At 39.3% G+C, this 15865-nt stretch overlaps 1 protein-coding gene across 1 annotated transcript in view; it reads left to right on the forward strand.

Moving 5' to 3' along the window:
- Window positions 1-15865, forward strand: part of atrx (ATRX chromatin remodeler) — a 105147-nt gene that overhangs the window by 11822 nt on the left and 77460 nt on the right. The window contains exons 3-9 of the mRNA XM_015351067.2: window positions 175-230; window positions 3614-3666; window positions 6786-6916; window positions 8359-8475; window positions 9367-9476; window positions 10732-10799; window positions 11871-14023. Coding sequence (XP_015206553.2) covers window positions 175-230; window positions 3614-3666; window positions 6786-6916; window positions 8359-8475; window positions 9367-9476; window positions 10732-10799; window positions 11871-14023 — 2688 coding nt within the window. The remainder of the gene's footprint in view (window positions 1-174; window positions 231-3613; window positions 3667-6785; window positions 6917-8358; window positions 8476-9366; window positions 9477-10731; window positions 10800-11870; window positions 14024-15865) is intronic.

Here is a 15865-nt window from a genome sequence, read left to right on the forward strand (position 1 = left end):
TGGATATAGACCATTTTATTTAGGTCTATATCAATTGCTCACGTTTCAAAGACGGTTGGAAATTGAGACCAAAAATGTTTAATTTCCGCAGTTTTCTGTTAAGGAGCTGCCAGGTTATTGGACCCTCCTCCTGAACTTATTCAGGTGCACTGAACTACTGTTTTTTATCCACAGGTAAAATTAACAAGAGTTTAATTAAATTGCACAGAAAGGACCAAGTCATGGAAGAGGTATGTTATCATGGTTTTCTCATGTTTTATAATTTAGATTTTTATAAAAAGATCATTTTTATGTAAACTTTCCATCTGAAAGTGAAACAGTGGTTACTTACCAATTCTAATGAAAGCAATCTAAAGAATAGGCGCCAACACCCAGTCCTCAAATATGTCATAACTGTTGACAACCTGTCCAATGTGAAGCCTGCTTTTTATGAACCAAATTACTTTATTATATGTGTAGTTAAGGGTGAGTAGCAGAGTAATGTTGATAGCACCTGGGAAGTTTTCAAGTAGCTTATCTCATGAAGATCTTCAAGTTAAGGTTAGGTGAATCCCACTTTTATGATTTCCTAAGTTCTCATGGTGTGATTAAATGCTGCTGAGGTAAAGGTGGTTCAGAACTGGCCAGGGTCTCTTCAGCATACTGTGTAGCATCCTTGAATGTGTTGGTTTATAGTCCCACACTGCGGCCTGAGTTACTTGTCCTGTGCCACCTTAAGTAATCATCTGGAAACCCTCCTGTTGTATTTTTCTATTTTTTTTTAAATGAGATGAATGAACCTCAGGTAATGTTTTTTTTGCTAAAATGTCAGGATAACAGAAGTATTTGTTCTTCACAAGTTGCAAGTTAAAATTGTGACAAAACTGTGATTTCTTACTATTATGCAGTATTGTATGATGTAATTCTTAAAGGAGAAGGTAATGTTCATGAGGCTGTAAGATAGACACTCTGAGGCATCACCTAGAAACCCTCCCACTGTATTTTTTTCTCATTTACAAAAGAAATGAACCATTTAAATAAGAAATTCAATGTGGACTCATTCTCAACATGCAGCTATTGTACCAGGCCTCCACCAGTGAAACCATCAGGCCTCAGCAAAATCAAAGGATTTTACAGCTGACAGGCAGCTAAGCAACTCATGACATAGACTTACTACAGGAAGCAATCCAGTGGGTTTAGGTGAGGAGAACAACATCTCTGACCCATACCAGCCAGTTTTCTGAACCCGGGTCTCCACAATTTACAACCTGTACTTTCAGGCTGGTGGTATATAGTAACAACCAGTGCTGACAGATTGTTCTGTTAGTGCAGAAAGGGGGAAGAGTTCAGTGGTCAGTGTTGCACTGGCTTCTACTGAAACATGTACACAGATTCTGGAGTTGGCAACTAGCCTAGATGGTGATTCCTGGATGGGAGAAACTTAGAAAAGTCTGCTTGCCCCTATTTTTTAGCTATTGTGCTGAATATCCGTTGGTATTCAGCAGTGTCGTCAAATGTCCAACTGAGCTATTTCAGCGATCGGGCTAAATTACAATTGGGAGATCATCACAAAACTTGTCACATTGCAGAGGAGGTCTTGGACTGAATTCTGGTTTATGTAGTCCAGCACTTAAGTGGTGATCCATTAATTGTCAAGTAGTTTGGGTCCTGGAGAGCATTGTAGTATCCCTTGAGCAGCAGCTTTTATATTGCTTCACTATTGGTGATGACGGGTCATGACGTCATCAGATTTAGTGGGCGTTGACTCGTGGCATGTTCGTCACTGGTGATCCTCTCTGGGCCCGTCAGTGGATTTATGAGAGATGACCACCAGCTTGTGTCCGAGTCCAGATATGCCTCCCTCTTGGAGCTGCAGACTAAGAGGCGTCAATGTAGGCACTCTATCACGGGGAGGCGTCAAAATGAGTCCAATTTATGGTGGCCTGTTTTGTGTTAGAGTCCCATCTCAACAGCATTCCTAAGAAGCTGAGTCAAAGGATTTAAGCAGTCCCAGGGTCTTATTTTCAGTTCAAGGAAAAAGAAAGATTGTAATCTTTCTGAACACATAATTCTTAGCATATTCATAACCTTGGAGCTGCAAACAAAATCTTTCTCAGCAATGTTCTTCTGTAATATATACCATGAATGTGTTTTCAATCCTTAAATACATTTGATTTGTTGTAGGTAGATAGTAAGGTAGGACGTATATTACAGAATATGTAAACTTGCATGCACTGCATGTTCTACAGTTTCTGTGCATTTAAGTACAGTTCTGTGGATAGTAAATTAAAAAGTAATGCACAGTTAGGATATCCATTAAATTACTGTGGAAATACTTGTGCCAATCTAGAAATGCTGTGTAGAATTCTTTAATTTGCTGTATGATTCATGCTGTGCCACTTAACATTATTTACAATCAATTCCAGCCATGTTATTTTTTTATTGAGAATTATAATCTGGTCTGTCAACTTGGTATAGACAGAAATATCTGGTTTTAATTACTCTGAGGTTTTTCCACATACATCCTAAATTGTATTTTAGGATGTGGAGCTTCATCAGTGTGCAAGCTGAAACTAAATAACTAGAAGTTAAATCTTATATTTAAATCTTATATTACTGTATGTTCTAATACACCCCTAGATGTTTGGATGTTTTACATAGCTTGCTGTTCACTCCTGGCACAGAACCTATTAAAGTTGCTGAGGAATAAAAGAAAAGCATCACAAAAAGCTGTCCCTTAGTGACAGTTATGTTTTAAATTTTTATTATTGTGGTACCACAGAATCTCACCCTGCAGGTACAGAAAACGAACCCATAACAGAATGGAATTGACCGGTGTTTTCCTTGCAAAAATCCATTTAAAAATAAATAGAACTCCAAGAAATGTTTATTCTAGTGTGAAGGACACTTGGCAGACTCCTTCAATTAACCAATCCAAGCAAAATAATTGCACATCACTGAAAAGTGTTTACAGTATATGTGACTTAATTTATATTTTGAATAACTTGGTTTTCCATAATTACATATCTATTTTTATTGTTTTAAAGTTTGAAGATAAAGCTTATTTTTTGTTCAGGGTTTTGCTCTAGTTGCTTTAGAAATTTTGCGTGAAACATTTATGGCTCTGGACAGCCCAAACATTTTTCGCCCAGTATTCAAAGGTTGTTTGCAAAAATTGTGGTATGTGCTCTTCTTAAGTCTTCCGATTCTGGTGCTCTTTCTGTTCTTACTCTCCTTGAACTCAATGTTGCTTTTGACAGTGTTAACCACGACATCTTACTTTCTAGTCTTGAGGCTATGTTTGGAGTTTCCGACATTGCTCTTATAAATGGTTCAAGTCTTACCTTACTGGTTACCGAGACTTTGTCTCTCTTGGGGGGGTTTCAGTTCTAAAGTCTGGTGTTCCTCAGGGCTCGATACTGGGCACCCTGCAACTTCCCAGCTGTTCAGTAATTAAGATCACATGTCTGAATTTTAATTTCTGTACTGATGATACTGGAATAATGATGATTTTTATTGTGGTTATTTCAGCCTTTAAATCTCAGTTCCTGAAGTTTAGTTTGAGCTTTTGCTTGATGTTTATAATGTGCCTCAAGGCCAGGTTTTCACATGCTGTGCCTTTCTGGTTCTACAGCCTGGCAGCTCCTTGGAGAGAGCCAAGTCTCCGTCATCGTCCCGGTCAAAGAGGTTAGTTCTGCTTTCCATCGTTTTCATAAAAGACAGTTCTTATAAGTGTATCCACGGTAAATTTCTATGGTTGTACTTTAGATAGATACTTTATTGATCCCGTGAGGGAAATTGCAGTGCAACAGCAGCTTAACACAGACAACACAGCCACAGTGTAATGAATGATACAATAATAATAATACAATACAATCAGTACAGTGGGAAGTGCACTAAGAAGTGTTACTCACAGTCCAGAACACACAAAGAACAAACCAAAACAGAACAGTACACAAAAAAGTCGTATTGCACAATATGACTATAAATATAAATGTATTGCACAGGTCCCTGGCATGTATTGCACAAAAACGGTTGTAAATGGGAAAAGAAAAAGAACAAATGTATCAGTTAACTGTTCAGTCCAAAAAGAGGTAACTGTCAATGTTGCCTCTGCCTAGACGCGAGGTGGATGTGTTGTACAGTTTTATGGCAGAAGGCAAGAATGACCTCCTGTAGCGCTCCCTGTCGCACCGCGGATGAATCAGTCTATTGCTCAACGTGCTCTTCATTTCTTCAAGCATGTCATAGAGGGGATGGGAGACGTTGTCCTCTAGTTTGGACACCATTCTCCTCTCAGCCACTACATCCAGGGGGTCCAGGCAAGACCCAATGACAGAGCTTGCTCTACTGATGAGCTTGTTCAGCCTGTTAGAATCCACTATTCTAATCCCAGAGCCCCAGCATACCACCGTGTAGAAAATGGCGCTCGCCACCACTGACTGATAGAACATATGTAGCATTTTACTACATACATTGAAGGACCTGAGCCTCCTCAAGAAGTAAAGTCGGCTCTGACCCTTCTTGTTAATGGCCTCGACGTTCTTAGACCTTTCCAGTCTATCGTCGATGTGCACTCCCAGGTACTTGTACGAGTCCACCATCTCCACACCACTCCCATGGATAAAGACAGGAGTAGGTTTGACCTTTTTCCTCCTGAAATTTACTACCAGTTCCTTCGTCTTTGTTACATTCAATTGCAGGTGGTTCTCCCCACACCACTCCAGAAACCTGCTGACCAGTCCTTTGTAAGAAACCAATACAAAAAATAAAGTGATTAGATGGTGGTTCTGTGCTTTGTGGAAGATATTTTTACAGTGGAAGACTTTTTTTCTTGTTCTCCATATACAAATAAATTTCACTGTGGTGAAATGTACTCAACTGGAACACATGAAAACTTCCACCTACTCACTGTTCATTCCAGATTTCCTCTTGAGACTCCAAATATACCATTTGAAGGCTGCTTTCTCTTTGCCAGGGGTTTTGTGAGTTTGGGTGTTGTTTGATGTTTGCAGGTAATAGACAGGTGAAGGTTTTGGTACAGGTTCTGAATCCAAGAGCGAGTATATTTCTAAACGCTTAAACCTGTCAAAGATGTAATTGTTTGAAGTGCTTTAACTTCTTATCCATCTTGAGCCCACAAATCTGCCTATCCTGGGGAATACCCTCGTTGTGTAACCTTCAAGACTTTCAAGAGAAATCGTTTTTTTTTTTATTTGAGCATTTTGTTTATTTAGAACAGGCCCAACTGCCTTATTGTGCTGTATCTGTTGCTGTTCATGGCTTTGGCTCTGACAGAATGATTACAAATGGCAGATATCTGCACGGAAGCATCCATACAATATCCCAAACATGTCTTTCATGAAAGCAAAAGATTGTTTTGCTCATCATGCAGTTTACCAGTGTGCCCATTTTGAATCCACATTTTTGACACTTAAGAGTAGTTCCCACCAGGTGTTCAACAATACCAGTAAATACTATTGATGTTAAAAGATCATATTCTATCCCAAAACATTGTTAGAGACAGTGGCACTTCATTAAGATGGCAAACCTCTTACTGTACAGCATGTTGTACCAGAATGAATTGGAGATTAAAGAATTTGCTTATTTTAAAAGGACATCTTTTGATTAACATTTTATCTATATTAATCCCCACATTAAAGATGCCTTCAGGTGTTTAACTTATAGTCACAGAGGAAGTTGGGAAAAAATGGTCTGCAAGTGATTCTGTAACTTTAAACAAGTTACAGAATCACAATATATACACATATAGAAATTCTTCTAATGGTATGACTCCTCTGGGTGTGCAACAGCCTCTTCCGTCTTGTTTTAAAATTGAGCTGGTTGTGGTCTCAACCAATACACCCCATCCTAGGGGAACCTGTTGAGGTACACCAAAGTCATGGTCTTTAGTGCACTGCTTTTTTTCCATGATTCTTTGAAATAAGTTGAATTGAGGTGTCTCTTTTCTATCTTTTTTCCTCTCTTTATGCAATGCATCGAGTGTCATTTTAACAGGGAATGTATTTTCTAACTTGAAGGCTTGTTGAGGTTTGGAATGTGTATCTGCAATGAGACAAATTTCACAAAGTGGAAAATGGAAACCATAATCGTGTTGCATTGCTGCCAGTTCTGAACTAATAATAATCGGACATGTTATAGTGGAGTAGGACATAAATAAGTGGCTTGACTTTTGTATTGCACTTTGCTTCTTCATATGAAATGTAAATGTAAGTTGTCAGTGTGTTACAGTATGATCTTCCTCAGGTCCTCTTTTGAGTACTAAATTTACACCTTTCATACAGTAATCATTCTGTCAGCATTTTTGAGATATTGCAGGATAAATTTTAAAAAAATCCAGTTCAATATTCCTGCCCCACACTTCCTGGCAGAAAGTTTCACTTTGGATTATTTAACGTGAAAGATAACATTAAATTTCAAAGCTGCTGATGTGGTTTAAATGCCTAGTGTGCACAAGGCCTTTGTTCTGTCCTCTCTAGATGTTAAGATTATTTTCAGAGATTATTTTTCATACTAGCTATAGTAACCAAATCTAGAATCACTGTAAGTGTAATTCTTAAACCGTCACCCCATGAAATAGAAATATCCATCGGAAGGTGAAAGAATAATGTAAAAGTGGAATATCACAGGGTCAATCCAGCAGTAGTTTTGTAAAAGTGAAAATTTGTAATGAAATTTGTGAGGACTCATGAGCAGTGAGTACGAGTATATTTAGTACTCACTGGGTTAAAGTCTACAGCTTTCCATTTAATATGTTGATGATAGGTACCACTTGTCTTTTACAGGAAGCCTTCAGTGGTAACCAAATACACTGGAATAGATGATACAGATTCTTCAAATGAAAGTGGAAATGAAGATACAGTGCCCAATGACAGTGCTTCAGAGAGTAAACTGGATGTAAATAGATTGCCAAAAGGTAAGATTTATTCATCCTCAAAATTTAGCCTTAATCTGTACAATCCTAAATTTCACTTTGCAAAGAACAAATGAAAGCTTAAATGATTAGCTGTGTTCACTATCATTGGAAATTACATTTGAAAGACATCAGGAATTTTGAGTACTTTAAAGGGAACCTGTTGTTTTCAAAAGAACAGTTATGAACAGAATTCTGAAATTCAATCTGTAAGGATACCACATGCCAAAGGTTGATAGTTTACCAGCAGACCAATACTCCCTCATGTTAATGACTGCACATATGTGCGTTTACACTTGTAACAATGAAATTGTTACAAGACCCAGCAATATTTTGATATTGATAAGAACCCTTAGTTTGCATTCAATAAAAAGTTGGAAAATTCCAATGTCTACAAAATGTTTACATTTAATTAGCTCTACCTTAATAATAACCTTAATTATTTACAGTTGATTTACAGTAAGCACTTTGCAATATTAAGATGTACCTAAACTAGTTGCAGTGCATCAAAAGTTTGGAGCTCTGAATTATGGTTAAATTAAATGGCTTTTTGCTCTGCTGTATTGGAAATATTTGAGTTTCCCATGTAAACACCATATTTAAATAACATTAAGCTTCTGTTGGAATACTGGGGGTGTGACATTCCGCAGAAGTTCTTTGAATACAGAGCTGTGTAAAAAGCACCTTACAGATATTGCGTATATCCCAGGGTTTTCAGAGGTGAAAACTAGAGATGGGAGGGGGGGGTGCAAATTGCAAAAAAGGCCCCACCAAGAAAGAAGCACAGTTTGTAACTATTAAATTAAATACAAAACCGTACTCCTTCATGTATGACCATGGTCATGTGGGAAGCTGCTTTGACAAAATATGCTTGTGTGTTATAATCCTCATGCTCAATGGACACAGGGTCACCAGTATAGATATTGATTATTTATTGTGCCTGGTCTATCATAAGCTTTACTCTGGCAAGTCTGGGTCCTACTCTGTCAGGTTCCCAGTCCTGATTGTACAGTGTGGACTCTTTGGTAAATATTTTATGGAGGGTTCCTTGTCTCTGTTTTTTATTGATGATTAGAATTATCCCATTTTACACACACCTACACCTACATTATGAGCTTTATCAACAAAAAATGTAAAGTATTGGCAGCATTAATAACCCTTTTTAGAGTTTCCAGGCATATACTTGTTTTCTGCTCACAAATAAGTTGCTTTAACTGTTGGGAACTTGTCAGGGGATTCTATTTAAAGGTTTGAGAGCCTCAATCAGATCCTCTCTTAGACTTCACATCAAGAGACTGAATATTTCTGCCTCTCTGCATAACCGTACTCCTCAAGCCCTGCAATGAGTCTTGTGGGTCTTCTCCACCTTAGAAAATGAGAGTGAGGTGTGGAAAAGGAGGAAGCAGAAGATAATCACAAAATCTCTCTCTCTGAATTCCACTCAGGAACAGTGGTGGTTCAGCCAGAACCTGTGTCAAACGAAGTGAAAGATGATTTCAGAGGCCCAGAGTTTAGAAGCAGATCTGGCAAACCTAGACCAGAACTCTCCAAAAAACGAGGAGGTGAGTAGAGCTATGATAACTGAGTCTTTTTTTAAGGGAATACATACCTGTCAATGCAAGTGGGTATTGGTTTTCATTTTCTTTCTGGAGATTTTCTTCTTTTTTTTTCAGGGATTCATAATCTCTTACAATACTTCAATTTATGTGGTAAAGTATTGGTATTTATTGTATTATGAGCTCTGTAATAATTCCATTTGAAATACACAAACCAGCCATCCTCTAACTGGCCAATCTGTCCCTAAGGGCTGTACACTGAAACAATTCTAATCATCAGTCCTAATTTAGCCTAATTTGTTGCATGTGGTATGCTTTTGTATTTAATAATATTGTGTGGGTGGTGACTTCCTGGCTGAGTTGCTGTCATCCCTGCACAGATGTTCCTGATTGGAGGAGCTTTGGAATTCAGATAGTTGATTGGAGAGATACCTACAGTTGATAGTTACACAGCTATTTGTAACATGCAGCTGCATTTTAAAGGCTTTTCAGTAAAAATATTAGCTGTGCAGATGTTTAATGTATCCACTTTGAAGTTCAGTCCAGTGTGAAAATTTCAAGGTGCTTCACATGAATATAACTTCAATCCACAAGCAATGCACTATGCTGAAGGAATTTAAAAAGACAAACTTAGAAGATCATCAGGCTGCCCTTTTCTTTTCTCTCAGCTGTTTATGGTGCAATCATAAGAAATGTGCCTGTCCTAAACACAGATGATTTAAAAACATGCTCCTAAACGCTTTCTGATTCATAAAGCAAACCTTTCCTGGTAAAAGTCACATATTTTCCGGTGTATCTCAGCCTCCACTTGACCACTATAAATATGATTAAAAGCATCTGGTCCAAAATGCCATCTTTGTTTAAGATGCCCACCTGCATTATTTTTATTTTTAACAGACGAACGTTTACATGGAATTGTCAGCTGCACCGCTTGTGGACAACAAGTCAACCATTTCCAAAAAGATTCCTTTTTTCAACATCCTGTGCTTAAAGTGCTTGTTTGCAAGGTAGGTTTATGAGTAGTTGGAATGATTGTGGCACACCTGCTGTCATCATAATGTGAATACCTAGAGGGCATCTTTCAGTTAAATGGGAACTAAAGGACAGTTTCTCAGACCGGTTATTAAATCTCAGTAACAAAGTCAATTCATTGGGGGTGTAGAACAAATTTACAAATTTATAATTCAGCACAAAGTTGCGAACTTTGTGAAAGTACTGTATGTCACAAACCCCTGGTCTCCCCACGGACAAGAGTTCCCACAAATTAATGGGAAGCAGCCCCATCCTGTTCCCTAGTCACTGTATTGACTGTTATGTTATGCAGTGTTAGAGTAAATTAAGTACAGGTACTGCAGCAGACATTTCACTACAATAAGTTTCCAACATGACCTGCATGCAGAGTTAACAAGTAAGTTCCATTTATTTGCATATCTGTCTTGAAGTCTAGAGCAATATTTCTATTGGGTTGAAAGAGATGTGTTCACAAGCCTGCTTGGTTACAGTGTAATAGGGCCGCTTCACACCATTAGAAGTTTTGTTGCCTCGTTCTGAATCGCAAAAAATGACGCTGTGCACGCCTGGAAATTTCATCTACGATTTATGTAAATTAGTGGTTTTGCAAGTAACCGTACATTTTGCTTTGATTGCGATTGAAAATGTACTCATGGATTCTGATTCTGTCTAGCCTATCAATATAAAAATAGCTTTGTTGTTCCCCTTTAATTTGCACAGTGGTCGAAACCTCATTACTTGCCCTTTAAACTGTTTTGTCACAATTTCCCATGCTTCTTCTTTATAATCAGCACATTGTAATGTGCTGATTGTTGGATGAGAACACATTTTAGATTAGATCTTTTAATTCAGTTTAATTAAACTAAAAACCCAGACCATAAATGAACCAGGATATAAATTATTAAATGTTTTAATATAGGTATCGAGTGTGAAAAGATTTCTGTAGGATTATTGTACATTGGCCTCTAAAATAATCTTACATTTTTTTTTATAATACTACACAATATAAATTCCATTAATTGTAATTACTAATCAGGTTTACCTTATATTGTGGCAGCTATCACAGATGTATAAAGAATTCCCTAGGTAATATGTTAACTATTGTAATTAATTTTTGTTTGTGGATTTAACATTAATGCTTCACATTACATTTTAAGTTTTGTCCATGTTAAGCTGTGGGGACAGAAATTCCCCAGATTTATATATCAGAATTTTATGTTGATGCTAAAAATATCTTTTGTATGTTTGTAGGCCTGCTTCAAGTATTACATGAGTGATGACATCAGTAAAGATGCCGATGGGATGGATGAGCAGTGCAGGTAGGATGTTAAATATGTAAAATACAGTGCTAAAAGAAGTAGAGCACAAGGAGATTAGCATGCATTCATAAAATCATGTACAGTTGCATGTGGGGAAAATCCCAGCTGAGTGGAGGTTGTGTGAGTAATATTCTTTGAATGTGATCAACAGTTTTTCTGTAATTTTGTAGCAGCTTCACGTCTCAGATGCTTCACACAACACCTTTTCTAGCTCTGAGGCTGTAGAGCATTAAAATTTAACCTTTAAATTCCATTTGGAAACCTTGTATCTTGAGCTTGCCTGCTCAAACTGTGCAGTATGAGGGTGAATTGTATGAAATGTGTTTTTTAAACTCTTTCTTAGTCCTGTTACTATAAGTATGAAGAAGACAAATTCTCATTTAAGATTTTAAACTGTATTTTACAGTTTAGTTGAGTTATTGTTACTGCAGTATGTCCAAATTCAGCAGCCAGAATCCTGACCAGGTCTAGTGCAAGTGATCAAGTTACTCCTATCCTGGAGTCCTTGCACTGGCTTCCTGTCAAATTCCGTGTGGACTTTAAAATCCTCATGCTCACCTGTAAGGCTCTGCATGGCTTGGCACCTCAGTACCTGTCTATTATCGCCTTACTCCACACCTCGCAAACTTCGCTCTTCTAATTCTGGTCTCCTAACTGACCCCCAAGCCTCTCTACATTGTATGGGTGACAGGGCCTTCTCCTATTATGCCTCAAACCTCTAAACTCTCTGCCCAAGGATATCAGAGAGTCACCTTCTCTAAACTCTTTCAAATCCAGAGTCAAAACCTTCTTCTTTAGAAGAGTGTTTACTTAACTGGTTCCATTTTTCACCCCTCTGCTTTTCTTAGTACTACCATCTATGGTCTCCTCTGTGTATTGTAATTGTGTTTTATCTTATGTATTCTTCTTATTTATTGTTGTTGTCATTCTGTAAAGCGCTTTGAGAAGCCACCTTTAAAGGCATTATATAAAATAATGTTTATTATATTGTCATTATCTTCTGATGAATGCAAGGTTGTGCTTTTGATTATGAATTTATTTACATGTGAAATTGATCCTTTTTTTTTTCAGGTGGTGCGCCGAGGGCGGTAACTTGATTTGCTGTGACTTTTGTCACAATGCCTTTTGCAAAAAATGTATTTTGCGTAATCTGGGAAGAAAGGAACTGTCTAGCATCATGGACATCGAAAGCAAGTGGTACTGTTATGTATGCAGTCCAGAACCTCTACTGGACCTGGTTACCGCTTGTGACAGTGTGCTAGAAAACTTGGAGCACTTATGGAGTCAAAGCAAAAAGAAAGCAAAAGCTGAGAATGACAAATCAAACCGGGATGAGAACTCACGCAAGCATGTGCAGAAAGATAAAGCTGCTTTAAATGGGAAGGAGAATGGTTCAGACAACCTAAGTTCAGGGACTATTACTTTTTCTTACAAAGCATTGAAGGTACCAAAAGAACTCATTAAAAAAACTAAAAAGCTAGTGGAAACCACAACTGGTTTGAATGCTACTTTTGTCAAATTCATACAGCAGGGCTTAGAAGAGCAAGGAACCAACTTGATTAGATTAAGACATTTGAAAGCATTTAAATCAGTATTAACAGATTTAAAGAAAGCCCATTCTGCGCTAGAAGAGGCCTTGGAGCAGGAATTCAAGGGCTTAGAGCTTTTAAACGGAGATGAGACTGTCTGTGAGGTCAATAATGGTAGCTTAAAGCCACAAAAGGAAGATACTGATGGTGAGTTGTTTGTTACTGACAGTACAGATGTTGGCTTTCAAAAAAAAGATGACCCTGAAGTAGAGGACACTGTAGATTTTTCTTCAGTGGATGCTTTGGAAGAAAATGAACATGGAAACACTGAGTGTGCTGTCCAAGATGATGCTGAAATGAGAGAAAGTCCCGCACCCTCCCCTGGAGAAACTGACGAGCCCATGGAAGCAGAAAGTGAACCCAAAGAAAAGAATTCCCGGGATTCTGAAAGGAGCTCTGACTGCGAGGAAGAGTCAGCTCCAGCCTGCGAGTCCTCCCTTGATAAGGAAATCGTCACGGTGCCTTCTTCTGTCCCTGACGAGCTTTTTGAAATGGCAGACTCCTCTGTCGACATTTCTGATATGCCAGACGAGAATGTACGCAGTCCTTTGGAATCTCGTAAAACTTTGAAATTGCCCAGTATAAATTCGGTTAAGTCCTCAAATTTAGACACACCCACCGCCATGGTAACTAAAGAGCTTGTGGTGAAGTTGACCCCTGTGCCACTGGATGGGTCACCAAGTTCCTCCTCCCAAAGAAAAGAGGACCAGGAAGATGAAGACTGTGAAGAGGAACCTGCCCATGAAGAAAATGAGGACTCGCTTGCACTTGAGGAGGGGCTAGAGAATAGACATTCTCCTCGAGTCAAGACTACACCCTTGAGGAGGCCCGCTGACAGCAACAGTGTGCAGACGCACACACCTGACAACAGCGAGAGCGACACAGACCATGACGGCCCTGGAACTAAGCTGCAGTCCAAGCGTGGGGAGAAGCCGGATGGGCCATCAACGAAGGGGAACAGAAAAACAGTAGCACGGCCTGCTCAGTCCAGCAAAAACACAGAAGACTCGGATTCTGAGGAAATTCCTGCCATCCTACTGCAGACAGCAGCAATGGCTCCCACCTCCCCTGAAGCAGAAAGTAACGAGGGCTCTCCTAAAAGCGTCAAGAGGAAATGCTTGTTCAGCTTAAGGAAAAGCACCGCGCCCTCTCAGGACAAGAAAGCAGCCAAGCGCAAGTTGAAAGGGTCATCCTCCGAGTCTGACCCTGATGTGAAGGGGGTGGCCAAGAAGGCTACAGCTGCAGCCAAAAAAAGAAGGCAGAAAGGTTCAGACTCCTCAAATTACGACTCTGACCTGGAGAAAGAAATGAAGAGCCTCAGCAAGCTGGAAGCTTCCAAGAAGGGAAGTCGGCGATCTAAAAAACAGAAAGAAAAGGATGATGAAAAGGTATCGACTTCCCTCTCTAGCGCATCGCCAGATGAATCTAAAGAAAAGTCAAAGACTGTCAAAGCAAGAAGCAAGGCACAGAAACCCAAGAAGACTGAAGAGTCCTCCTCCTCCCCGTCCTCTTCCAGTGAAGATGAGAAGGTGCCAGGGGAAGACAGGGGAGAGGGCAGCAGTGACGATCAGAAGATTAAACCCATTGTAGAACAAATCACTGGGCCCAAAGTTGAAGCATTTTGCCAGTCATCAGGTATGTTTTAGACGACGCTTGTGTTGACACCACTGCTTAATTCGTTCTCTGCCCAGCGACGGTGCTGTGAAGGTTAAAGCTCATAACTGATCCATTAAAACCAAAATATCATTAGTTCTGTTAATTCACTTGCTTGTGTAACTCATTGTTTTATGCATATACAGCAGGGTCTCGACAGTGGTGTCTGAGAATTTAACAGCTGAAGGTTGTTAACCGCAACTTTGAAATTAGCTGCACAGCAGATTAGGATCATGAGACGAAACTAGCCAGTGAGCGCGCCTCACCCTGACACTTTCGCAATTACCCATTACATCCACATCTCAACATCGTCCTGTTTTTATATTGTAATGAAGACTCCCGTTTCGTGTTGGCATGGGGAATGACAGGCTGGAGACGACTTTACAGGCTCACTGACCGTTTTATTGCCCGTTTTATTATAGTGGGGCGTGATAATCATGGAGGTGAAGACAGAAAGTGTCAGTTCATGTTTTAGCTGGTTGCTATAGGTTTGTAATTTCTGCTGTTTATTTTAGTTGATTAGTATTAATTTAAATGAACTTTTAGCCAATGCATTAGTTCTTTAATTGACCTATGTAACCCTTCCTTATATGCTTTTTTACCATGAGTACTGTATACTGTAGTACATTATGAGATGATATGGGGATGGGCTTTGTTTATATGCGAATCCAGCTATTTGCAGCAGTTCACTGTACCAAACCCTCACGAAAGTCGAGACCATACTGTATTTGATTTTTATAAGGAACATCTAGCAGAATTAAGGTTACTCTGCACTAGTCATGTGTTTACCGTTTTTTAGGCACTTCTGCCTCCCTGATATGACCTTGTTGTGGTCAGTGATGTTATCTACAATGGCAGCACACGCCTGTTAGTGAGAGGCTCTGCGTATTGTTCAGTTTTTTAAGTCAGCAAGTAAATGGAGTGTAAAACACTGCTATATAAAAATATGCTATGTAATGCTAGGTACGCGTTTCATTTATTCAATACTAAACCAATATGGTGTCCCAATAGCCCGCTATACCCCAGACATAATAGGATGGTTGTAGAGCTGCGGAGGGGCCTGTTAGTCCCTAGTTTCTGTGAACTGTCATTCAAATTCTACGGTTGCAGTGCTTGACAAATCGATGGGCTGGACAAACAATTGGGTGTCAAACCACTTTTTAGATCCTGTTTGGAGTGAAGTTTATTTAGAGAATTGTTTCAAAGGTGAATTGCTTAAAACTCACTGTGGAAGTGAAGCACTACAAGGTGCTTTACAGGCTCCGGTGTTCATCGCATAGTGACAGTGACATAGCCTGGAATAATAATGGAATTCACATAGAATTAAATGAATTAAATAGTACGTTCTTTAATTACTGACCATATTCTTTGTCTATGTGGTTTTGGCGGTATATTATCATTGAAAGATAAGGAGAAGAGAATAATAATAATTGCTTACACTTAGCGCTTTTCTGGACACTCCACTCAAAGCGTTCTACAGGTAATGGGGAATCCCCTCCACCACCACCAATGTGCAGCATCCACCTGGATGATGCGATGGCAGCCGTAGTGTGCCAGAACACTTGCCACACATTAGCTATCAGTGGGGAGAAGAGCAGAGTAATGAAGCCAGTTCATAGATGGGGATTATTAGGAGTCCATGATTGGAAAGGGCCAATGGGAAATTTGGCCAGGAAACCGGGGTTTAACCCCTACTCTTTTCGGACGGTGCCCGTTTTACGGTATAGTGTTCCCGTCACTATACTGGGGCATTAGGACCCACATAGAAGAATGAGCGCCCCCTGCTGGCCCCACTAACACCTCTTCCAGCAGAAACTTTAGTTT

The sequence above is a fragment of the Lepisosteus oculatus genome, chromosome 8, assembly GCF_040954835.1.
Source record: "Lepisosteus oculatus isolate fLepOcu1 chromosome 8, fLepOcu1.hap2, whole genome shotgun sequence".
Classification (NCBI taxonomy): Eukaryota; Metazoa; Chordata; class Actinopteri; order Semionotiformes; family Lepisosteidae; genus Lepisosteus; species Lepisosteus oculatus.